At 65.6% G+C, this 24,528-nt stretch overlaps 1 protein-coding gene across 2 annotated transcripts; it reads right to left on the bottom strand.

Moving 5' to 3' along the window:
* Nucleotides 1-1,763: 1,763 nt before the first annotated feature.
* Nucleotides 1,764-24,130, bottom strand: ESPNL (espin like). 2 transcript variants are annotated; one of them, XM_043448182.1, is made up of 9 exons: nt 23,756-24,130; nt 22,434-22,624; nt 20,763-20,949; nt 18,312-18,494; nt 14,375-14,506; nt 8,234-8,348; nt 7,129-7,241; nt 6,097-6,294; nt 1,764-3,767 (listed from the first exon to the last, which is right to left on the bottom strand). In XM_043448182.1, the coding sequence occupies exons 1-9, from the start codon at nt 24,086-24,088 to the stop codon at nt 2,178-2,180; spliced, it is 3,042 nt and encodes a 1,013-aa protein (XP_043304117.1). In that variant the 5' UTR covers nt 24,089-24,130; the 3' UTR covers nt 1,764-2,177. The 2 variants fall into 2 exon arrangements, with proteins under 2 accessions (XP_043304117.1, XP_043304111.1); XM_043448176.1 differs by lacking the exons at nt 18,312-18,494; nt 20,763-20,949; nt 22,434-22,624; nt 23,756-24,130 and adding an exon at nt 13,784-13,855 and having other exon boundaries at nt 14,375-14,688.
* Between the last annotated feature and the right edge of the window lie 398 nt (nt 24,131-24,528).

The following is a 24,528-nucleotide window of genomic DNA, read 5'->3' as shown; positions in this document are numbered from 1 at the left end:
ATGCCAGCCCAGGCAGCGGCAGAGTCCTGTGGCCCAGCCCTTGTCTGGCTCCAAAGGTCAAGCTTCGAGGCCAAGAGCCAGGGCCTCAACACTGTACGGGATGCGTGCGGCTGCCTAGGGCCAGGGCTGTGCTCCTGAGCGTGTGCTCCTTAAAATACTAACATGGCTGGCGAGCATCACTGTCATCCTAGGACAGAGACCTTCATACGGGGCTTCAGTCCATCCTCACCAGGACCCCGGGGATGGGCGGGTCAACACCTTACCCCCATTTTACAGATGAGAACGTGGACGCTCTGTGGGATAAGGACGCTGCCTCTGGGGCTTCGGCTGAGCTGAGCACTGAGGTCTGGGTATGCCCCCAGCAGGGCCCGCTCTGGGCTCAGGGGCAACAGGCACGCACAGAAAGGCCAGCAGGAACAGGTCTTCATTTAGCAAACTCACGCCCGGTGTCGACCCTGCAGGAGGGCTTGGACCCAGAACCTGGCCAGCACCGCCCGCTTGATCAGCCCACGGAAGCCCCGATGGCCTGAGCCCCCCACTTTATTTCTTCCCGGGCATCCCTCCCTGAGACTTCAAGCCAGCAGCCTGGGAGGACCCCCAACCCCCCACAGCTGGCCTGAGCCCTCCCAGCTCTGCAGGCAGGGAAGGACAGGCAAGAGAGCTGTCCTGAGGGGCTTCTGCAGGGAGGTGAAGGCCGTGGAAGGTTCCTGAAACCTCTTCCCCACTCCTGCCTGTGGGGCCATCGCACAGCTGCAGGATATCTCTCCCTGAAGGCCCCTGGACTCCGCACCCTGACCAGGAGGATGCGGGAGGGAAGGCCAGTCTGACAGGAAGGTGGGGGGGGCGGCCGCAAACGGGGAGGGGCACGGCCCAAGGTCACCAGGCTTCACAGGTGGGGGAGGGGGGCCATGGAGGGGGAGGGGAGCTGCAGAGGGGGAGGGGCAAGGCCCAAGGTCACCAGACTTCACAGGTGGGGGAGGGGGACCGTGGAGGGGGAGGGGAGCTGCTGAGGGGGAGGGGCATGGCTCAAGGTCACCAGGCTTCACAGGTGGGGGAGGGGGGCCATGGAGGGGGAGGGGAGCTGCTGAGGGGGAGGGGCATGGCTCAAGGTCACCAGGCTTCACAGGTGGGGGAGGGGGGCTGCTGAGGGGAAGGGGCAAGGCCCAAGGTCACCAGGCTTCACAGGGGGGGGAGGGGGCTGCTGAGAGGGGAAGGGGGCAAGGCCCAAGGTCACCAGGCTTCACAGGTGGGAGAGGGGGCCGTGGAGGGGAGGGGGAATGGCCCAAGGTCACCAGGCTTCACAGGTGGGGGAGGGGGGCTGCTGAGGGGAGGGGAGCTGCTGAGGGGGAGGGGCATGGCTCAAGGTCACCAGGCTTCACAGGTGGGGGAGGGGGGCTGCTGAGGGGAAGGGGCAAGGCCCAAGGTCACCAGGCTTCACAGGTGGGGGAGGGGGGCTGCTGAGGGGAAGGGGCAAGGCCCAAGGTCACCAGGCTTCACAGGTGGGAGAGGGGGCCGTGGAGGGGGAGGGGAATGGCCCAAGGTCACCAGGCTTCACAGGTGGGGGAGGGGGGCTGCTGAGGGGGAGGGGCAAGGCCCAAGGTCACCAGACTTCACAGGTGGGGGAGGGGAGCTGCAGAGGGGGAGGGGCATGGCTCAAGGTCACCAGGCTTCACAGGTAGGGGAGGGGGCCGTGGAGGGGGAGGGGAATGGCCCAAGGTCACCAGAAGGAATGGAGTCGGCATTGGAGGAGGGCAGACAGAGGCTCAGGATGTGACCAGAACCACAGGCACGGGAGGACCTGAGAGATGGGACGTCCTGGTGACTCAGTGGGGACTGGAGGACAGCCAGTGGGGAACAGGCTGGCATCAGAGGCGCCCAAGAGACGTGCAGGCTGAGGGCGTGGGCAGAGCCCATGAGTCATCCAAGGGCAGGGCGACTGGGGTCCTGAGAGAGCTTCTCAGGTGCGGAGGTGACAAGGGGGGCTCTGAGCCCAGTCTTGTAGCCTAGGAGGAAGCCGTCAGGGGGCAGACATGGAGGGTGGCAACTAGCACGCTGAGTCCCTGCCGGCCTGGTCCCAAGGCTCACCTGGCCACCAGGTAGGCGAAAAGGAAAAGAGAAAAGAAAAACCAAAACCACCCCAAACCCGCTCCAGAAAGAAGGCAGGCCTCCGGCCCACGTCACTCCCCAAAGCCGAACATCTCGGCTTCCTTCTCCTTCCAGAAGGCGAAGCTCCGGTCGATGTAGCCACAGATGTCCTCGCTGTTGAAGCTGCCCCGCTGGGGGCCGGACCCCAGCCTCTGCACTGCGGGCTCGGGGCCGCCGGGGCCCGTGTGAGGCAGGGGCCCAAGTGGGGTCAGGCCGGACTTGCGGCCGGGCTCCGCGTCCCGGGCGGGACTGTGGCTGGAGCCGAAGAAGCGGGCTTTGATGTCCTCGAAGCCATCGGTCCAGGCACGGCGCCCAGCGGCCACCTCGTCAGTCACGGCCTTGTGGAAGGCACGGGCCGCCTCCCAGCCGTGGGCGCCCAGGTGCTCGAAGACCTCGAAGCACAGCAGGTGGCGCATCTTGCGCTCCTCCGCCGGCAGGTCGCACTCCAGGAGCTGGAAGTAGCCCAGCATGAAGAGGTCCAGCGTGAGGCTGCCGTAGGGCACCGGTGCCCCATCCACGTGGGGCAGGAACTGCTCCGGGGACAGGGGCCCGCGGGGCCGCCGGCTCAGCCGCCGCAGCTGCCGGGCAGGCACGTGGGCCAGGACGGCCTTCCAGTGGCCCAGCAGCTGAGCGATGACGCTGCGCTGCTGCCAGAGGCGGCCGGGCCGCAGGCTCTCGCTGGGCTGCGGGGAGGGCGGCAGAGGGCCCCTGGCTGCCTCCTGCCCCCACGGCCCCGCACGCCGGGCCTCCAGGGTCCTGCAGGCCGCCGTCTTGAGCGCTGGCGTGTAGGCCGATTTCTTCCAGTGGCTGAGAAAGAGGGTGACGATGCGCTCCTTCCGAAGGCTGGCCAGGTCCGGGCCCGGCGCGGCGCCCGCCTCCGATGGGGCCTCCTCACAGCTGATGCCTGAGTCGCTGGCCTCCTCCGTGTCGCCCAGCCCGGGCCTCCCTCCTATCTGGCCACCGCAGGGCAGGATGGGGGCAGGCCAGCTGCCCCTCGGGCATGACCCCGGCTGGGCCCCCAGCTCACAGGCGGCAGGGCTTGGGGTGCAGGGCTGGCCGGGGGCTGACTCGAAGTTGCCGCGGAGCATCCGCACAGACACCCCACACGCTCGGATCTCGCGCTGGGCCTCGCTCCTCGGGGGGCTGGCCGGGGCTGGGCTGGGGGCCTCCCTGGGGGCCTCTGGGGGGGCCCCCTCCTCGCCCTGCACCAGCCCGTTCACGCCCTTCAGGAGCAGGGACAAGCTGCGCACCAGCCGAGCGACGTGGCTGCACCAGAAGGGCAGGGCCTGCCCGCCGGGCGTGGCCTGCGAGGCCCCCTCCTCGGAGCCCCGGGGCGCGGCCTCCGCAGCCTCCAGCCCGGGCCCCGGGGACGGGAAGCGGCTGTTGACGGTGATGCTGACCAGGGGCGCAGGCAGCAGGGCCTGCAGCTCGGCCGCCAGCCGGCCCAGCTCGTTTTCGTACTCCTGGCAGCGGCGCCGGAGCTGCAGGTCGGCGATCTGCTTCTCCAGGTACACCAGGTCGTCCTCGGTCAGCAGCTCCCCGAAGGGGCCCAGGATGGCCTGGTGCGTCTGCGAGTACCGCCAGGCCGCCTGCTCCATGGGGTCTGCACGCCCGCCGTCGTCCTGGACACAGGGAGGGCAGGTCAGCGGGGATGCAGCCCACATGGCATGCTCCTGCCGGACACAAGCTCCCCTGGGTGGCCTGGCCCCAGGGAGCCCTGGGGACCCTGGCTGGCCCCTGCCTGGGCTCAGAGGGTAAAGGAGGTGACAGGCCAGCCCCAGGCCCCAGCCTGAGGCTCAGGGCAGTTCTCACCCCGGGCAGAGCCAGTCTTGCCCTCAGAAGGGGCAGGGGTGCCTCTGCTCTGCCACCCCCGAGTCCTCCTCCTCTCCTCTGTGGTGAAGTCAAAGGCTGTCCCCAGGGCCCTCTGGATCCCTGCACAGGATGTCCTGCGGGTGGACAGTGTCCCCAAGGAAGGGTAGCCTCTGAGTTCTCATGGCGTATGGCCAGCTCTACCCCAGAACATCACCCCTCGGGGCTCCCCCTGACGCCAGGATACGGCCTGACCCCAGGGCTCGCAGTCTGTGGGAAACAGACACAGAGCCTCCCAGCTGGGGTCCCTCTGGGTGGCTGCGTGCCCACCCGGTCACTCCCCCGAGACCCCCCGAGCGAGGTCCTGCGTCTGCCCCACCTCACAGGTGAGGAGCATGAGCTCTTGCCTAGTCGCCAAGAAGCCCAGGGTCATCTGGTGCAGGTGGGCACTTGGCACAATAAGCCCCCAAGAGGCCTGGGGCAGAGAGGGGAGACTGGGGAGTGTTTGGACCACAAGCGTCAAGCCGGGAACTCGCAGCCAATGGCCAGGCTGTGCCCAGGCCCATCCCCTGCCCTTTTGGCCTGTTTTCTGTGTTTCCCTGAGTTCTTCACACACCCTTGGCTCTGCCCTAAGGTCAGATTCTAAAGGGCCTCCTGGCTGTGACAGGATGCCCCACCCACTCCGGCCTTGCTCCACCCCCAACCCCATGGGCATCCTGGACCAGCTGGGCCACTAGACCAGAGCCGCCCAACACTTCTGAGATGAGGGAGAAGGTGTGCCGAAAACCCTGCAGGAGCCACTCCTCAGAAGTGCAGCTAACTCAGGAGCAGGGGGGTTTATTTCACTTGAAATCCTTTAAATAGCCGCAGCTGCTGGGGCAGATTGAAGGCAGGAGGAGAACAGGACGACAGAGGACGAGATGGTTGGGTGACATCACCGACTCGATGGACAGGAGTTTGAGCAACTCCGGGAGTTGGTGATGGACAGGGAAGCCTGGTGTGCTGCAGTCCATGGGGATGCAAAGAGTCGGACAGGATTGAGCGACTGAACTGAACTGAACTGAAATAGCCACAAATGGCTGGCCTTACGGTACTGGCAGGGCAGCTCTAGACAAAGGGCTGCAGAATACATCATTCAAGACAAAGCCACACCCCTTCAGGATACAACTCTAGAACAGCTGTCTACAGGGCGGCCAGAGGGAGCCTGTTAAAATTCAAGTCAGACCAGAGCCCTTCCCTGCTCAAATTCTCAAAGGCTCCCTGAAAGTCCTGAATGCCTGCCTGTCCCCTCTCTGACCTCACCTCTACGCTGCCTCCCCCTGCCCCCCCCCAACTTGGGCCAGCCCACCCTGCCTCAGGGCCTCTTCACTCACTGTTGCCTCCACTCACAATTGCTTGTCCTTCATCCCCAGAGGGCTCGCCCCTCACTTCTGCCTGACTCCTGCTCAAGGACACTCTCCAGAGAGGCTGCCCCTGAGCACCCGGACAAAGCAGCCCCCTCCCCTTTCCCCTGCCTTCTCTCCACAGCAGTTGGACCCTCCCTCCCCCGCTCCCCGACACCCCCAGCACAGTTGCCCAGTCACCCCGCCTTCCCTGCTGGCACAGAAGCATCAGGGGGCAGGGCTGGGCCCCTTCACTGCCGAGAACAGAGTCTGACATGCGACGGGCAAGACATACAAATCGTGAGATCAAAGAACACGTGGGCAACACATCCCTAAGACAGTTGAAGGGGCACTGCTCACAGCCCTCTGATCTGGTTCAACCTCATCGTCTGGCAGAAGAGGAAGCCGAGGCCACAGAACGACACGCAGTGGGGTACCCAGGTCTCAGGACTCGAGGTGTGGGCTCAGGAACCCACCTTCCACGTCTACCTGCTGGTACTAAGTCAGTCTCCTGCCCCACCTCCGCCCTCTACACCCTGGTCCCACCCGGGCCCCGCCCACCTTCCGCGACACCACGCCCTCCAGGCCCCGCCCACGTCTGACCACGCCCCGCGTCTGGCCCCACCCCACATCTGGCCCCGCCCCCACATTGCCCCCGCCCATGCCTGGCCCCGCCCCCACGTCTGGCCCCGCCCTGCGTCTGGCCACGCCCTACCTCTGGCCCCACCCTGCATCTGGCCCTGGCCCCACCTTGCCGGACCTGGGCCTCTGAGGCTGCTGGAGCTGCACCCAGGCGTGCCTGCAGCTTCCGCACCATCACCTGCCGCTTCCACTCGGGAATGGGTCGGCCGCGCTCATCCCGCGTGGGCACCAGCCCGTCGAGGTCGCCCAAGCGCATTCCGTCCAGCTGCAGCGCGACCAGGCTGTCCGGGGCGCCCCCCGCCACCGTCTCCGCCCCCTATGTGGATGCAGGCACTATTCGAGGAGGCCCGTAGGAGACAGCCGCTCCGAGAGGAGGGGAGGGCCGGCCCGGAGGAGCACAGCTGCGGGAGGAGGGGCGTGGGGGCTGACCAGGGAGGACGGAGGAGCTGACCACTACTGCACCCGCAGCCTGTTCAAGTGTGAGGCTTTGGAGCGCAGGGGCCCCCTGTCTCTGTGTGACCCCAGTATGTGTGGGAAGGCTCGTATGCTGAGAGACTCCCCCCTACTCAGCTCCGAGCATGCCATGTGGATGGGGAAACTCATTTGGGGAACAGCTGCATAGACAAAGCCTGGTGGCCAATCGTGGGCTGCAGGACTTGTCAGAGCCTTTAATGTGCTGTGTGCACTGTGACTGCACTTGCCAGACTTGCACAGAACAGCTCAGGGGCTGGGAGCTCCCAGCCCGAGTGAGAATCGCTGGGGTGGGGGGTGGGGGCGAGGGACAGCAGGGGGCGCCAGGACCAGCCTTCCCATGGACAGATGCTTTCCGGTACGGTGACAGCAGCATCTGTCAGGGTGAGGGGCTTGACCCACTGGGACCCCTAGGATCGAAGACAGTGGCATTTCCACTCTGATGGGTGGACATATACTTGTGGCCTTGAACTCCCATCTCCCCAGAAGCTGGGTGCGCCCCCGACTCCAGGCCAACCCGTCATCCCAGGGACCTCCTGGGCTCTACCTGGAGCTGGAGGGAAGTGCCTGGCTGCCCCCGGAGTGACCTGGCCAGGGCCGGCATAGGAGACCATGCTGAGAGGCCAGCTGGGCTTGGGCTGGGGGTCTTGGAAGACAGCGACACGGCGGGGGCGCTCACCGTGGGGACGGCCATGGCACTGGTGGTGACCCTCGGGGGCGCCGTGTGAGCTGTGTGCTCCCTCGGAGGAGGCTGGTCTGGCTGGCCGGGCCAGGCTGGGCTGAGAGACGCTGCTGCTGGGAGGAAACGGGAGCTGGTGTCAGAGAAGCGGGGGTGGGGTGGGGAGCAGAGGACCCCAGACCGGGGCACAGCCAGCCTTCCTGAAGGACCACTGGACCGGGAGCTGAAGGCCCAGCCAGCCCCCTGACCAAGCGCCCCGGGCAAACTCACTCGTCGCTGCGATCCCATGGGTGTCCATGGGGCCAGCTCCAAGCCCGGCCAGCTGGGGAGCCTGCATTTTACCCACCTCATCCCAGCCATGGCCTGTCCCCCCTCCCCACTCTCCTATGGCCTGGAAGGAGCTAGAAAGGGTGTAGTGTTTGGTAGTCTGGGGACCAAAGGCAGCCCCATCAGAGCAGACCTGTCCTTTTATGACTCCCCTCTCCACTGCACGTGTGTGTGCGCATGCACACACACACACCCCTACCTATGCGTGGCTACATAACTACCACCCATTCCACGAAGCACACGTACCCTCACGACACATGGGGCCTGCTGACATTTTTCACGCTATCCCATTCTACTTCTTTTTGATAAATGCTGGTCCCGGTCCCCCTAGCTGGTGGTGACCTGCGGTTTGAGGACCACCCCCCTGCCCCCTGCAGGAGTCTCAGGAACAGCAGTGGAGAGAGCCGACCTCCGCGGTCCCTCTGGACGAGCAGAGGCCCAGAGAAGGACGGACTACCTGGGACCCCAGCAGCAGGGGAGCTGGGCTGCGGGGGCTTGGGGCTCACAGAGACGCTGAGGACTGGGCAGGAGGCAGCTTAAATGTGGTCATGGAGCATTCTGTCCTCACTTTAGCAAGGTGGCAGGGCGATGACAGAATCCCGGGAGAGCTGGGGGGCTGGCCCCAGCCCGGGCCTCGGTGCCCTCTGTGCCAGCTGTCCAGCCTTGCTGCTCCCCACACCCCAAGCCCCCTCGGAGGACCTCAGGGGGAGGCCAGCAGGGCCCAGTCCCTGCACCCCTGGCCTGGGCCAGCCCCCCTCCCAGGGACGCGTTTACTCACGGGTGGGGCTCCCAAGGCCTGTGCCTCCACTTCTGCCATCCTCCGGGGGATGTCTGGCAGCCGACAGCGGAGGAGGGGGGAATGGCGGGGGCGGGGGGGTCATCAGGAGTGGCACCTGGGGACGGACAGGCCTGGTCAGCGGGAGGCCGGGGGGCGGGGCGGGGGCCTTGACCTGGGCTGCCAGGCCGGGGTGGGGGCACCCAGCCCTGGCCTGGTCTCCGAGGTGGGGCTGGGAGAGGGAAGTGTGTGGGGGCGAGGGGCGGTACCCCTGGAGGTTATGCCCCCCATGTCTCTCCACCCCGGGGGCACGCACCCCCACCCCCACTGGGTGAGCCCCCATCTGGAGGCCCAGCTCGTGAGCGCCCTCTGGAGGCAGCTTAACTCGGCTCCGGGTCAGGGGCTGGCGTCCCCCTCAGGCTCAGCACTCCTTGGCCTTACAGGGGACACGTGTACACACGCACACTTGCGGGCACACGTGTACACACACACACACACACCTTGCCGACTGTCCCCTGATGGCGCTGAGACAGACTGCCTGGACCTGCGCCCGCGCTCAGCCCCGGGCACACAGGGAATCCCAGTGAACCTGGACGTGTTCTCAGCCCCGCACCTCAGAGCAGTGGCGCGGTGCCCAGGACCCACCCCGCAGTCCCGGGGATCCTGGGGCCAGGGAGGCCCACGTCTGGGCTGCAGGGGCCCCCACGTTGCAACCCCACATCTGCCCCAGGTCTGGGGCACCCCCACCGTCCCCCTTGTGCCCAACACTGACGGGTGGGCAGCCAGGAAGAATCTTAGACCTGGAGGCAGCCCAACCCTGTCCCCCGTCCCCAGCTCAGCCCTGTGAGGCCCCCGCTCTGGCCTCTGACCAGCAGGAGCCAAGACGGCTGGCCGGGCTGACAGACGGGCTGGCCCAGAAGAGACTGGGGCGCTCAGGCCACTGTGTGCAGGACTGCCCTCGCCACCTGCCTTCCCACGCCCCTCCTCAGGTGGCAGAGAAGCTCTCCATGAGGACGTGAGCCGTCCTCCAAGTACTCCAGAGCCAGGCTTGCTGCGTTTTAAAGCTGAGCATCGCAGGCGGGCCGACCCCGTCTTGCAGGTGGCTTGTCTCCCAGCTGCCCCCCTGGTCGCCCTGATGCCTGAAAGCACACGACCGCCCCAGCTCGGGGCTCCAGCAGAGAAGGCCACCCATGGCGGGCCCGCTGGGCACTCACCCTTGACCGTCAGACCGAAGTGCCTCAGCCTGCTCCCTCCCGTGGGCAGCGATGGTGGGCAAGGGCCTTGGGGCCCCCACGCTGGCACTGGACAGAGCCCCGGGCCGGGCAAAGGAGCTGGATCAAACCTGCCCCACAGGGACGTGTGGTTTGGGCCCAGTGCTGGCCCCAGTGTCAAGTGAGTGGCTTGAGCCACGGCTTCATTCAATATCCTCTCCTGTCCCTGCCCTGAAATCCTTGATCGGTTTCTAACAAGAAGCCCACGTGTCTGCTTCGCGCGGAGCCCTGCCCTTGACGACGTAGCTGGCGCTGCTGGGGTTAAGTCCCTGGGCCACCTGAGTGTCCCCAGCTCCCCTGCAGGTGGGCCGGGTCCCTCCCCCCCGGACGAGGAGGCGCAGGTGTCGGGTGGCCGCCGTGGCCTGGGGGACCCCTCAGAAGAACCCCAGTGGCTACAGCCACTGCTGCAGGGCCCTCGGTCACATCCCGGGACCCTCTGCACTCCAGGGCCACCGGGAGGGGAGCCTGGGGCCCGAGTGCTTATCTGCCCGTCGCCGGCACCTCCTACCTCTCTCTGCAGAAACTGGTCCCGGGAGCCCAGGAGCCCAGCCTTGGCAGGAGCGTCTCCCAGCCCCCAGCCCGAGAGGACCTTTGGAAGTAGGCACTGGGCTGTGAGCACAGGGAGCTGAGCAGTCTGGAGCCGTCGGGGCTGTCACAGCGCCCGCCCCCGGGGGCAAGAGGCGTCGCATTAATATTTGAAGGCGGAGGTGTCAGGTGGCCCAGCGGGCTTTGGGCTGGCATGGGATCCCTTACCACCAGGCCTTAACCCTCCCCTGGACAGGGGCCAGGGGAGCAGACCCTCTGGAGAGGGAGGGGAGACCAGAGCTCCTTGGTTGTACAAAAGAGACGGCAGAGAGGGGTCCACCAGGGCAGCCCTCAGGCACAGCTGGGCAAACAGATTCGGGGAGGCAGGGTGCTTTCTCAGGGGTCCATGGTGGGGACGGGGATGGGACCAGAATCCTACTTCAGACCCCCGCCCCCTTGATCCTGCCCCTGGAGGAGCCCAAGGACTGAGCCCCTCGAGTTGCTGCCCCTTCAGTCCAGGACCACCAGCTGTGGAGGGAGAGGCAGGCGGGTGGGCCTCTAGGGGAAGCGCGGCACCAGTGGGGTCCCTGGTACCCCTGCCAAGGATGCCAAGCCCTGGCTGCTGTTCACCTACCTGCCTTGGCACAGGGGACCCAGAAGGAAGACCAGGCTGCTCACGCTGGCTACAAATTAGGGGGCGCCCCGGCTAGGGGTTCTCGGCTGTGACACAAAGCTGTGTGTAGCAGCCATCCGCGCCCAGGTCGGTCACCCCGGGACTACGGGGTGGGGGGGGGGCGGAATCTGACAAAACACGACGCCTGCTCCCTGCCGTGTGCCGCAGACCTGGGAATCTCCTGTCTTCCCGCGTCCACAACGCAGGCATAGGTGGCTTAGGAGCCTGGAGGGTCCAGTCAGACCCCAGACCCGACGGCTGGAGAACCTGGTGCTGACGGTCTGACGGACAGAGTGGGGCTGAGCCCCAGGCGCTGAGCCTGCCAGAGCCTCCCCGGCCGCCCCTGCCTAGAAGCCCTTGGGGCTCACCATACCCCTGCACCCCCGGCTGAATCTGGGGTGAGGCGAAAGGGCCTTCCACTCCCGGCAGAGTGCACGGCTCAGCTAGGGTGGAAGGAAGAAGGAAAAGGCAGGACATTGGTCCAGGGCCCAGGGGAACGGACCTTGGCCCCAGACCACCGCACCCGCAGCCTGGGAGGCCGCATGCCATGGGTCCCTGAGGCCGAATTCTGCTCCAGCTCTCCCCGAGGAGAAGCCCTGGGGAGTCGCTCAGTGTCCCCTGGGCCTGAGTTTCTCTGCCTTGGCTGGGACTTACCGGGAGCCCCTGGCAGGGCCTGGCGCACCGCTGCACAGACCTCCTTGCTGCTGTTAGCACAGTGTCACAAGGATCTCTGAATTTTAACCAGCACGGGGGTCTGCTGTGGCGGCCCCCAGTGATGGGAGTATCCAGGCCCTGGACGAGTCTACGGGACCTGGGGGAGTGCTGCCGACCTCTGGGGTCCTGACAGCTGGGCGTGCCCAAGGTTGGTGGTCAGCCGGCCTTGGGTTGGTGACCTTCCTGTGGTCTGGTGTCTCTTTTTCTGTGTTTCTGATGAGATTTGAGCAGTGCCACGCCCGCCATGCATTATACATGGAGGACCGCTGTGGCGAGCTGGGTTACAGGCCTGTAACGCCACCCGGGCCGAGAAAATCATGACCCACGGATGGGTGCTGGACACCCAGGCACCACGGCTGAGATTGGGTTACGGCTGCCCTTCCCCCGAGGAGAGCAGTCTGCCTCGGGGAGCCCCTTGCCCTCTCTGGGTCTCTGTTTCCCCATCTGGACAGTGAAGGGGTCTGAGGGCACCTCTGGACCCAGGGGTGCGCAATTAGCCACTAAACCGGTTGCTCAAGGCACACCTCTAACCCCCAGCGAGGCTCCTCGGTTCCGTCACACAGATGAGAGACCCGGGGCTCACGGGTGCTCATGACTTGGGGGTGTCACTCGGCCAAGAAGGGTCGCTCCAACTCTGGTGGAGGTGAGCACAGGGGTGGGGGAGTGGCGAGCTGAGAGGCTGGGCTCCCCCCTGCGTGGAAGGCTGTGCTCACCCCTCTGGATGGCTGCTCCTAGCTGCAGCAGCCTGGCCCACGCCCTGGAGGTCTGGGGAGCAGGGGGCCCCCTCTAGCCACTGCCCAAGCCCTCCTCACTGTGCAGAGGTGACCCCAGGCCCAGGGAGGAGAAAGACGTGGCCAGGGTGGAGGTGGGGTGGTCCAGGCGGCCGGGGGAGCACCTGCCCAGCCTCACCTCCCAGACTGCCTCTCCCGGGACCCACGACGCCCTGGGAGCAGAGGCAGGTGGCAGGATTGACAGGAAAAGGCAGCCTTTCACCACCTCCTCTGAGCTTGACACGGGAAGAGGCTGCGCAGGCGACCTCTGGATATTGTGTTTCCATCAATATTGCATCGGGCCCCCGCCTCCCCCAGCCTGGCGGCCCCAGCTGACGGCCTGCCCTCCTGCGGGGCCGAGACTGAATGTGGGGGGTCAGGGGCAACTCCAGCCAGCCCCGGGTGCAGCAGCTCATGGGGACAAGCTCATAGTCTGACGACCCTGTCCCTCCGCCACACAGGCGGGGCAGGTGGATGGGCTGGACACTGCGGGCCTGCAGGCTGGGTGTGGAGGCTACACGGACCTCCCAGGCTGGCGTGGGGAATCCTGAGCAGAGGATCGCTGCCTCGTAGCCTGTGGTGACACCAGGGGAGACCGCCAGCACCAGAAGGAACCCCAGGAAACCTGACATGGGCTGGTCCCTCAGCCCCCAGTGGAGGGGTCAGCAGGGCGTCCACAGTCCCCAGCCATAAGAGAGCCAGGCAGAGCGTCCAGGAGGGGTGGGCTGGTGTGCCTGGGCCTGGGGAGGCGGGGCTGGGCACAGAGGTCCTGATCGGACAGAAGGCCCGGCCGTGGGCACCGCTGCGTGGGCTGGAGGCGAGCCAGGGACCCCCGGACAGGGGCCAGGAGGCACCTGCCCCTGCCAGCAGAGGGGTCGCCCAGCCCCGACCACAGCAGGCTCCAGGGCTCACACAGGCCAGGGACCAGGTGGCCAGGCCGTCCCCAACCTGCGGACTACAGAGCTCCGTCCACCACACCAGAAACCCGCAGAGTTCCCCCAACTTCTGGAACCCAAGCCAGAAAGACAACTCTTGTCAAGCAATAGCCAATCGAAAGAAAGTCTGAAAGTCGTGTCTGACTCTTTGTGACCCCATGGACTATACAGTCCATGGAATTCTCCAGGCCAGAATACTGGAGTGGGTAGCCTTTCCCTTCTCCAGGGATCTTCCCAACCCAGGGATCGAACCGGGGTCTCCTGCATTACAGGCAGATTCTTTACCAGCTGAGCTATCAGGGAAGCCCATAGCCAACAGAAGGATCAGTAAACAGTAAACAGGTTGCTTCAAGCAGTGACTGCAGCTCCTGTGTCTGAAACTAGGATACCGAGACAAACCAGGACTCCAGCGCATGTGCCCTGAAGCACCCCCAGCCCCCAACCTGGCCGCCCTGGCGTGGGTGTTCGGCGGTGGAGACAGGCTGTCTCGGTGGTGGCCAGGTGAGGACCAGCCCGCTGGCCCAGGGCCGCGGAGGAAGATAGCTCTGCCTCCGTTGTCCTGGACACTCTGGGGGAGATGCCCCAAGGGAAAGGGAGGCGCAGCAGCCCTGGGGTGGGACCCGGCGTGGGGAGCACGGTGCCCCTGTGGGCCTCAGAGCTCTCACCTGAGGGGGCAGCCAGCCGGTCCCAGGGACACCTTCCAAAGGGGTGGCCAATACAGAAGACTGCGGCAAAATCTGTGCAGGTTGGGACGAGGCGTCAGTCACCGCCCGGGGCCTTGAGGGGCGGGACCGATGGAGCAGGCCTGCTCCCGCACACCTGCATGCTCACGGCTTCATTCATTCAGCAGACACACGGCCAGGCACGGGCTGGGGGCCGGCACACGGGGTCCCTGCCCTTGCAGAGGCCAGGCTGGGTGAGGTCACGTGCCCAGCTGGGAGCCCGCCTGAAACTGTCCCTTCTGGGCTGCACAGGGCTGGCCCGCCTCCTGGGGTCACGCCCCCGAGAACCCGGGAGGGACCCCACTCCCACCCCCGAGTGTCCTCAGCCCAACCCAGCCGCCTGGCCTGAGTGTGAGCGTGGGCTCTGTGGCCTGCAAGGCGGGCAGATCTCTGCGGAGCTCCAGCCGCAGCCCAGCCCTGGACCCCCTTGTAACCCTGAGACCAGGCCCTCCCCTCCTCCCTCCCGACCACAGGGAGGCCGGCCGGGTGAGCTCCCCGCAGGGGGGCCGGGAGGGAAGGGGCCGCGCGGCTCACCGGCCGGGTGCTGTCTCGCAGGTACTGGGCACAGTCGCGGTGGCCGTGGTACTCCGCCAGCTCCGCGGCCGTGTAGCCGTCCTCATCCCGCAGGGCGGGGTCCACGCGGTGGGACAGCAGGGTCTGGCAGCACTGCGGGGGGCATGGGGGGCAGACACACGTGAGCACCGCCAGCTCCCCGCACCCCCGAGCTGAGACACCGAGGCCTGAGCTCCCGCCCTGACCCGGGCCGCCCTGAGCCGGCAGCATGCGATCCTGCAGGCGCCAGCACCATGAATCCGGCATAGGAGCCCCAGGCGCCCTCGCTCAGGGGCTCGCCGAGGGCCCAGACGGTAAGCAGGCGGCACAGTGGGATCCCAGCCAGGCTGCCCGACCCTGACTTTGCCCCTGTAGCCCAGGCCTCGGGTTTAAATACAGAGCCGGTTTCCATCTTTACAGCAGGTCCTGGAGGAGTGTCCATTCTCACACAAAGAAACTGGGGTGCAGAGGCTAAAGACGACGGCTCCGCCCCCAGGTCTCCGGGCTGTACCCTCGCCCACCTTACCCACCTTGCCCACCTCGCCCACCTTGCCCTGCCTGCTCCCTGGCCTCCCGGCCAGGCCTGGCACTCAGCGAGCCCCTCCTCTTGGCTCCAGGTCCGGGGTGAGCTCCTGGGATCCTCACTCCATCCCCGATGTCTCCATCTCTGAGCGTCTGGCTCCTGCTCTGGCCTCACACTCCCCCTCCCCTGGCCAAGCCGGCGCTGGGCCCCCAGTTTCCCTCCCGGCTGGGCCCCAGGGACCGGAAGGAGAGGAAGGCAGACGCTCAGCAGCGGGGAGCAGAGGAGGCTGGAGCGTGGAAAGCGAGAGGCGCCTGGGCGCATGAAGGCCCTTTGTGATGGAGGCTGCGGTGGGGTGGGGGGCGCAGGAGCGGGCCATCTATCTAGAGCCTGGGGGGCAGCGGTCACAAGAGAGCGGGGGCACTGGGTGTGGGGCCTGAGCCCAGACGGGTCTGGGGCAGCGGCCCTGAGGACAGGGAGAGGAGGACTTCACCGCAGTGATGGCCACCAGAGCGGGCACCTGTGAGCAGGGGCGGGAAGGCGGATGTGGACTCGAGCAGGACGGTCTGTGCCAGTGCCTCCGCTTTTCTACAACTCTGAAACGATTCTAAATTCTTCTAAAATAAGAATCTATTTTAAAATACGGAGTGGGCATTATCAGAGAAATGCAAACCAAAGCCACAATGAGGTACCATCCCACACCGGTCAGAATGGCTGCTATCCAAAGTCTACAAGCAATAAATGCTGGAGAGGGTGTGGAGAAAAGGGAACCCTCTCACACTGTTGGTGGGAGTGCAAACTAGTACGGCCACTATGGAGAACATGTGGAGATTCCTTAAAAAACCAGAAATAGAACTGCCATACGACCCAGCAATCCCACTGCTGGGCATACACACTGAGGAAACCAGAATAGAAAGGACACGTGTACCCCAATGCTCATCGCAGCACTGTTTACAATAGCCAGGACGTGGAAGCAACCTAGATGTCCATTGGTGGATGAATGGATAAGAAAGCTGTGGTACATATACACCATGGAATATTATTCAACTGTTAAAAAGAACGCATTTGAATCATTTCTAACAAGGTGGATGAAACTGGAGCCTATAATACAAACTGAAGTAAGTCAGAAAGAAAAACACCAATACAGGATATTAACGCATATATATGGAATTTAGAAAGATGGTAACGATGACCCTATATGTGAGACAGCAAAAGAGACACAGATGTAAAGAACAGACGGTTGGACTCTGTGGGAGAAGGCGAGGGTGGGATGATTTGAGAGAATAGCATTGAAATATGTATATTGCTGTATGTGAAATAGATCGCCAGCCCAGGTTGGATGCATGAGACAGGGTGCTCAGGGCCGGTGCACTGGGATGACCCTGAGGGATGGGATGGGGAGGGAGGTGGGAGGGAGGTTGAGGATGGGGACACATGTACACCCATGGCTGATTCATGTCAGTGTATGGCAAAAACCACTACAATATTGTAATTAGCCTCCAATTAAAATAAATAAATTAATTTACAAAAAAAGTAAAATAAAATACAGAGTGGGGTGTGGGGATTATATTTCCTGGATGATCATAATTTTCCGGAACTGTTAACAAATTTAAGACCCTACAGGTGATCAATAATGTGTGGACTCTGCTTCCGTGCTGGTTATAGCACAACCAGAGACATGGATTTGAGACGGATATTAGGCTGGATCGTAGATGGCGTGGAGAAGTTATCGTGGGGCTTCCCTGGTGGTCCGGTGGTTACAGACCCACCTGCCAAGGCAGGGGGATGTGGGTTCGATGCCTGGTCCGGGAAGACCCTTCATGTCGCAGGACAACTAAGCCTGTGTGCCGCAAGTACTGAGCCCGTGTGCTGCCAGTCCTGAAGCCAGCAAGCGCTAGAGCCCGGGCCCGCAGCAGAGAAGCCACCGCGATGACGGTAAGTCCCTGCACCCCAACGAGGACCCACTCCCACTCGCCACAAGCGGAGGAAGCCGGGGGGGTGGGGGGCCACAAGGAAGACCCAGTACAGCCAAGGGAAGAGGGATTTCCACAACACAGAGACGGAAACGCAGGGCGGTTCTCGGCTCTGAGGCTTGAGTTCCTTTCCTTTCCCACCGGGGGAGGAGGGTAAGGAGCTCGTGAATCCTTGGCTCATCTGTTGAACCTCCTGGATGCCTATAGAATACTTCACTTGAAAACAGATATTGCCGCTTCAAAATAAAGGTGGCAGGGCACTGCTCAGGCCACCCTCGGGTTGTGGAGGCAGTGGCCAGTGGGGGCGGGATGCTGTCTGAGCCGCACCGTGCTGGCTCAGGGCCCTTCTGGCCACCCGCGGCCTCCCCGCCCAGGCCCCTCTGGACACCACCCACATCATCTGCTTGGTGAGCCCATGGGGCTGAGTGCTGGCCTGCAGGGTGAGAGGAGGGGGTGTGGCTGGGGGGTGGGGGGAGCAGGAGGGGGCCCTCAGGGCTCCTGAAAGTCAGGAAGAAGTGTTCGGCCTTGCTGCTGGGCATGGGGGCACCACACATCTCTCTGACTTGTCAAAAGGACCGCTTGCCTTCCCAGGTCTCTGGCTGGCTGCCCTGGGCTGCTCATGGGCCACCTGGGCCCAGGAACACTTGGGGTTCCAGCTGGAAACTGCTGTCCAGAACCGAAGTCCAAAATGGGATAGCGGGCTGCACCTTGATAAAACACCCGCCCTAGACTAGCCTCTCCGGGGCCCGCGGGCCTGTGGGAAGGCCGCGGGCAGGCCCAGGAGACGTCGCAGATGCACTGACCCACTTTGGAGCCCTGCTGGGTGGTTCCGGGGAGGGCGGGCAGAGGAGTCATCCCACGTGCTCCCCTCAGACACACTCTGCTCAGACACAGCCTTGCCTTCGCAGGAGGTCCGCGGGCAGGTCGCGCCAGTGCAGGGGCCAGCGGCTCACGGCCGGGTCCACTCCCAGGCCTGGACTTCAAGTATCGGAACACCGACCCTGCCTACTCCAGGTTCCCAGATGCTGTTTCCTGGGCCACGTGCGCCCCTAGGTTTATCTGGATCACAGCAAAGGGGCTGACCTCACACCCCCCGGGGGCTCTGCTCCCAGGCTGCTCAGAGCAGGGGGCCAGCAGACCCCCTCCTGGGAGGACTGGCAGGAAGACCAAACCCTGAGCCGGCACCCGGGGGGGCTCCAAGCTAAGGGACGGGTCCCCCACTGAGGGCAGAGCCTGGGCCTTATTCCCAGAGAGGTCTGAGTCTGCATTCTGGGCAATGGCTGCCCTGCTGAGGCTCGGTAAAAGGGGATAATAAGATGTATGCTACAGGGTTGTGTTGAGGGTTCAGTGACAGTCACAGGAAGCAGTCCACGACTGCCAGCTCTTGGAGGCTCCCCTGCCCACCCCGTGACCCCCACTGCCTTACCTCCATCTGCCCATTCTCCGCTGCATCGTGGAGGGGTGTCCCCCCCCAGGAGTCTCTCATGATGGGGGCGCCCATCAACAAGAGCCGGTCCAGAATGGGCGTGTGGCCGCCCCGAGCAGCGAAGTGCAGGACGGTGGCCCCCTCGTCATCCCGAGCTGTCAGGCTGATGTCTGTGAAGGTGACCTGTGGGTGGAGGAAGGGGGACAGGCCAGCTGAGGCCGGACGGGGGCAGCCACTCCCCCCCGGGGAAGGGGGCCCTGGGGACATGGCTGGCTCCTCTTGTGCGCCCCAGGCAGCCTGGAGGCGCAGCAAGCTCGGTGGTTTTCTTTTTTTTTTTTTTTAAGCTCGGTGGTTTTACTGCGAGATTCCATAGTCCCCAAACCTGCCCCAGCCCAGATCTTAAGCTGAACACCTCCAGGGGTGTTCCCACTTCAAATAAAGAACGCCTTTGGGCAGCACCCCAGGGCCAGTAAACAGGTGTTTGCTGATGAAGAGAGGGACCTCCTGGCACCAGGCCTGTTTGCATCCTGACCGTCACAGCTCCAGTGCCAAGACGCAGGGTGCTGGGGGCAGGCCCTGTGCAGCCGTCCTCAGCACGCTGGACGTGAGCCCGGTCATCCTGTGGCCTGGGCCCCACACCGGCAGCCTTCCGGCCAGCCCTCCTCACAGCCCTCGCCGGCCCCCAGCCCTGACCACGTGCCCCCAGGGCAGCCACGTGACCCCTGCCAATGCAATGCCGGAAGGGGCTCTTCTGCCTTCCCGACGGAAGGGCTGGTGGACATGGCGTCACCCCCTTTTTCTCCCCCTTCCTACTTTGAACGTGGCCAACCTTCTCCATGAAGGCGAGGCCAGGAGAACAGCAAGGATGTGACCGGGTGTGGATGGCCTGCCGTGTTTCTATGTGGAAGGGATAACTTTTCGGTGGTTTAGTTCCCCAGTCACTGCAGCCAAATGCTGGCTGATCCAACATTCAAACGTGTCTGTCTGTTAGAAAAAGGACAGTGAGCTGGGAGGAGAGCGCCTGCCATCAGCCAGCTACCCCAGGGGAGCGCGGCCCCATCCCTGAGTGGGTCAGCCAGGCTGGACTCCACCCCTCTGCCCAGGGTCCACCCTGCAGGAGGCGGGGGTGGGGAGGCCCATCTGGAAGAGGCTTTCTGGCCCTGGGACCCTCGGCCACAGCTGCTTCTTCCTGGGATGAGCCCCGTGGGGCTGCCCGGGGGGCTGGGTGGACGTTCTTCGCTCCCGCCTGCCCTCCCGCCGCTCCCGGGCATCCCCACTGCTCTGAGATGCCGCGCGTCCGGAGTCCCGCCGACTCACTCCCACCGTGTGTGCTGAGTGCCCGCTGCCTTTGTGCCCCTGCGGCCAGACCCGGCCAGGACTCAGGCCCCCGCAGCGCCGGGAGCCCAGGTCTGGGAACAGGCACGTTTCTCTCATTCACCATCTGAACTACAGGCCAGAGGACGGAAGCACAGCTCCACATGAGGGCCAGGGCGGGGCCCACGCCGGCAGATTTCTCCTACGAGTGGGGCTGGCCCCGTGGGAGCAGCTGCAGAAGGGCAGCTGGTGGGGGGCACGGCCGGTGCAAAGGTGGGTGCCGGCGGGTGCTCCAGGGGTAAAGGGCCAGCCTGGGAGAGGCGGTGGTGAAGGGAGGCTGGAGGCAACTGCTGCGGGCTTCTGAGGCCAAGGTGAGTGGCTGGAGGCCAGAGGAAGTCGCTCCTTCCTTCCTTCCCTCACTCAGCATCCCCACAGCTCTTACCATGTGCCAGGCACAAGTGGAGCAGCAGGACTGAGTCCCTCCCCAGCCACCTCTTGCCCCCCTGCTCCTCCCCAGAGCGACCTCCCCAATCTGACCCCTGACCGGGTAATGAACACCCGCTCTGTAACCCTCAGAGCGCCGGGACACCCCACAGGCCTGGTTTTCCAGGGCGGAGGCGGAAGTCGCCAGCCCTGGAAAAAGCCTTGGAAGAAGGCATCCTCCTCCCATCTAGGTCACTGTGTGTTTCTTCTGGAAAGAGGCCCAGATGATGCTTCCATGGTTCAGAAGGGAAGAAGGGTGGGGCTCGTGGGGCCTGCCCCAGGGTCTGGGTAGCAGGGCATGGACACGTGGGCAAACAGCAGGGCCAGGCACTGCCTGTGCAACCCACCCTGAGAACGGGACACCCACCAGGACTCCTAGGGGAGTCCTGCCGGGGCGGGTCCAGTCCAGGGCCATCCCCAGTCAAAGCTCCCCCTGCGCCCTAGACTGGGCCTGGCATGTGGGTGCTCTAAGGCTGGGGGAAGCACTTCTGATCCGCCCACCACCCCGTGGTCCCTGAACTTCCTGTGGGCGATCCGAGACCCAGGGGGTGGCGCCTCGGCCCCAGCTGGCCCCGCTTGCTAGGCGGGAGCAGGTGCCAGCTTCCGCGGACGCCCCCCCCCACGCCCCGCGCGCACACCCCGGCGCCCCCTTACCAGCCAGACGACGAGCGAGTAGTGGCCGCCGGCGGCGGCGGCGTGCAGCGCGCTCATGCCGTCGAGGGCGCGCAGGTGCACGTCGGCGCCGCAGTCCTTCACCAGGAACTGCGCCAGGTGCAGGTGGCCCTCCTGGCAGGCCAGGTAGAGCGGGGAGGCCCCGCTGCGCGTCCGCTGGTTCACGCCGCTGCGGGGGAGGCCGGGCTTCAGAGCGCGCTCGGCCGGGGGTCTCGGGGAGCCGCTCTGGCCTAGGGCCCAGATCGGGCGCGGAGGCCCGGCACCTGGCTCTTTGCGGCCACCCCCTTACCCGCTGAGGGGCCTAGACGGCAGTGGCCCAGGTTGCGCGCGGCCCAAGGAATCCAGCTCCCCCCACTGCCATCAAGCTGTGAGCGCCGCAGGGGGTTGGCCGACAGGGGTCTCCTCTTAGGGTGAATGGCCCAGCGGGGCCGCCGTGGGCAGCTCAGGGAACCTCTGGACCCGGGGCCTGCTCCGTGCAGGGGGCCCTTGTGAGCAGGACACTAGCCTTTCGGGGCGCTTGGCCTGGTACCGGTATTCCAGGTCCCCGTGTGGACCGAATGGGCAGGGTCGTCAGGTTTCCGCAGCCAGCCTTGCCTCCATGTGGTCGCGGGGCCAGGTGAGTTCTCGGTGCCCTGCAAATCGCTGCAGGGAGCGGCAGCCCCCTCCCCCAAACGGGCCCGCAAGCCCTGTTGACAAAGACTTCCGCTCCGGCTCCTGTGGTCTCTGCCGGTGGGCATGTGGGCCCTGGGGCAGCGGACCATCCCTGTGCATGTGGATGTTTTAATGTGAAATCTCCCGGTTTTCAAATGACAGAAAGTACTTCTAAAACTGCCAGTCTGACACACTCTGCGGGCGGCCAGGCCCGGGGCAGCCGGTGTGGACTCTTTGGGGAGGACGCGCAGAAGGGAGTCTCAAAGGCCTTGGGGGAGAGATCAGGACGGGAAGGCCCAGGAACAGCAGCATTGTCACGGGGTGACTAGGACGGCCGGCCAGCTAACAAGAGCCCCGCAGGAGAAGAGGTGTGGTCAGAGGCAGACGCTCGCGGGAGAAAGGCCAGGTCGGGTGAGGGGTGGACAGAGTCCCGCTCCCAGCCAGGAGAGCCGTCCTGCGGACAGACGGTGCGGGCGGCAGGCCACAGACGCCGCACCCCCTGACGGCCAGGTATACGCCCGGGTGTCTTCTGTGGGGCCAGGACCGCAGCCGTGCCCACGGCTGGGAAGAGGCGGTGGTCTGCTGCCCCCCGCCCTCGCCTTAGCTGAGCCGGTCCCCTCCCTGCCTGTCCACCTCGCCCATCTGCCTACTCGGGGCAGTGGGACCAGGCGTGTGGAGGGAGAATCCACTGCCCCCAAGCCCAGTGCTCACTCTGCTCGCTTCGGGAGGCGTGAGCAGCGACCTTCGCAGCCCAGCGGGGGACATTAGGCCTTGAGACGCCCCCAGGCCGCGAGCGCGTCCCCCTCCCCCCTCGCCCTCTCCTACCCTCTCCGCCCCTCCCGGGGGCCCGTCCCCCTTCCCTTCCCCCTACCCCCTTCCCTTCCCCCTACCCCCTTCCGCCCACCCGCCCCTCCCCCTCCGCCTCGCTTGGCCTCCTCCCTCCTCCCGCAGCCCGCGCCCCCTCCCCCGGCCGCTCCGCCAGGCGGCGCCGCAGCCCCTCACCTGCGGTGGGCGGCGGTCAAGAGCTTCAGGCAGGTCAGGTCCCCGCTGACTGCGGCGTGGTGCAGCGGCAAGGCCCCCTCCAGGGTCTCCAGGGTGGCCGCGTGGCCCTCGCGGAGCAGCCACTCCACCAGCGCCGGGTGTCCGAAGCGGGCGGCCAGGTGCAGCGGGGAGACGCCCGACGCATCCTGGTCCTACCGGGGCGCAGGCGGCCAGTGAGCGGGCGGCGGGCCGGCCCGGGCCTGCCGGGCAGCCGCTCAGGACCGCTCGGCGCGGACCCGCCGGAGAGCTCCCACCCCTCCACCTGGCTCCAGCGCGAGGGTGCGAAGGGGTCTCCTGGACTGAGCCAGGCCAGCGGCTTGGTGTCACCAGCAGGGCCGGGACCAGGCAGGTCTTTTGGGTCCAAACCCCTGATCCTGCACATGCGAGCCCCCCCAGGCTGCAGTCCTGCCCTTCCCTCTCTCTGCTCGCCATCGGGGAGGCTCCACTAGCCCAACCTGCTCGCCTAGGGTGGGCAGCCTGCCTCGTGTCCAGGGGTGATCCAGGGGTCTCTGCCCCGCCCTCACTGAGCGCCCACCCCACGCCCCGAGTCCTCTTGCTGGGGAGCTTCTCTCCCGCAGGCATCCGCACACCTGGGCGTTCTCCCAGGCTCTGGACCAGCCCTGCTCCCGCCCTCGGGGCTGTGGGAAGAGCCCCTGAGGACGGCGGGGCTGCGGCTGTTGGACACTCAGGCTCTGTGACCCGTGGGTCTTCCCTCTCCTGGGACCCAGCGCCTCACAGAGACGCCCACCCAGCTCTGGGCTCCGGGAGGGAGTTCTCTCTCCATCACAGCTAGCTCGCCCACACCCATGGGGCCGGCAGGGAGAGGCGGGCAGGAGAAATGTCCGCGGGGAGACCATCACTGAGCCCCGGAGCCCCCACCGGGGTCCCTGAGCACCCGGGGTGGGCCAGCATCTCCTGAGCCCCAGTGCCTGCTGGGGTGGTTTGCCCAGACCCTTTTCTAGACCCTTTGGAAGCAGGCCCCGTGGATCAGGCCTGATAAGAAGGAGACCCCAGGAGACCCCACACTGGCAAGGCCGGGTGCTCTTGAGTGGGGGCCGTGGGGTGAAAGGACGAGAGGGGCCGCTCTGTGCTGGGCGCTGGGGAGTACCAGGCGGCTCAGGAGGTGTCTGTGGCTTCCGGGGGCCTTGTTTGGGGCTGGGGAGAGGCGTGGGGTGGAGACACGCTGCTGTGTGTGGAGAGCAGCAGCCCAGGGCCCTGGGGAAGCCTGGGGCTCCAGACCCGGCTCTCGCTCACGCCTCCCCATGGACGCGGGCCCCGCTCACCTGAAGACCGCAGCCGCCGTGGCGCACCAGCCAGCCCAGCTCTGCCAGGCCGCCGGTGGCCGCGGCGTCATGCGCGGGGGTGGCCCCGTTGTGGGCGCGCTGGTTGCCAGGCACCTTGGCCCGCTGCACCAGGAACCTGACGCAGGCCAGGTGGCCGGCCCGGGCGGCGTGGTGCACCAGGCCGGCCCCCAGGGCGTCAGTGACGCGCGGGCCCAGGGCGCCTGCCTCCAGCAGCAGCTCCAGGGTGGCCAGGTCCCCGTCCTTGGCGGCCACGAGCGCCCGCTGCTCCTCCATCCTCCGCCCCGGCCACCCAGCCGGCTCTCTGAGGCTCATGCAGGCCCGGGCTTCCTGTTTCAGGCGGGGACGCAGCTGGCAGCTCCGGTTACCCGATAAGCGCGCACAGGGCAGATGGAAAGCGGCGGGGGTGGTGGGGGGGAACAGGCCTTGGGGACCTGGCCTTGCAGCCCTGCCCCAGCCGCTCCCGGGGCACCCAGAGCAGGGGAAGCACCCGCATCATGTTCGGGTAGGAGGTGGGCACTGTCCTGTGGCTGGACCATGCCTCCCCTCACGTGGCTCGAGGGCTGGGACAGACTTCCCACATCAAGTGGGTATTCACAGTTAGTGTCCTTTCCAGGAAGTGGTCGGCTCCCGAGAGTCTGCTTCCTCTGGGCCAGGGACAGCCTCCGAGGGCCGTGCACAGGCCTCCTGGGAGACAGACCCTTTCCCCAGGAGGGCAGACGCGTCCAAGGGAAGCCCTTTCTGGGCGTCTTACA

This window comes from Cervus canadensis, chromosome 2 (genome assembly GCF_019320065.1).
Source record: "Cervus canadensis isolate Bull #8, Minnesota chromosome 2, ASM1932006v1, whole genome shotgun sequence".
Classification (NCBI taxonomy): Eukaryota; Metazoa; Chordata; class Mammalia; order Artiodactyla; family Cervidae; genus Cervus; species Cervus canadensis.
This window is presented reverse-complemented; position numbering and strand designations above follow the sequence as displayed.

Excerpts from the sequence above, each read along its gene's own strand:
- ESPNL (XM_043448182.1), bottom strand. The coding sequence starts at position 24,088 with ATGAGCCTCAGAGAGCCGGCTGGGTGGCCGGGGCGGAGGATGGAGGAG. Across the intron at positions 14,507-18,311 it reads CGGAGAATGGGCAGATGGAG|TGCTGCCAGACCCTGCTGTC; the intron begins GTAAGGCAGTGG and ends TGCCCCCCGCAG. Across the intron at positions 3,768-6,096 it reads CAGCAGCCTCAGAGGCCCAG|GACGACGGCGGGCGTGCAGA; the intron begins GTCCGGCAAGGT and ends CCCTGTGTCCAG.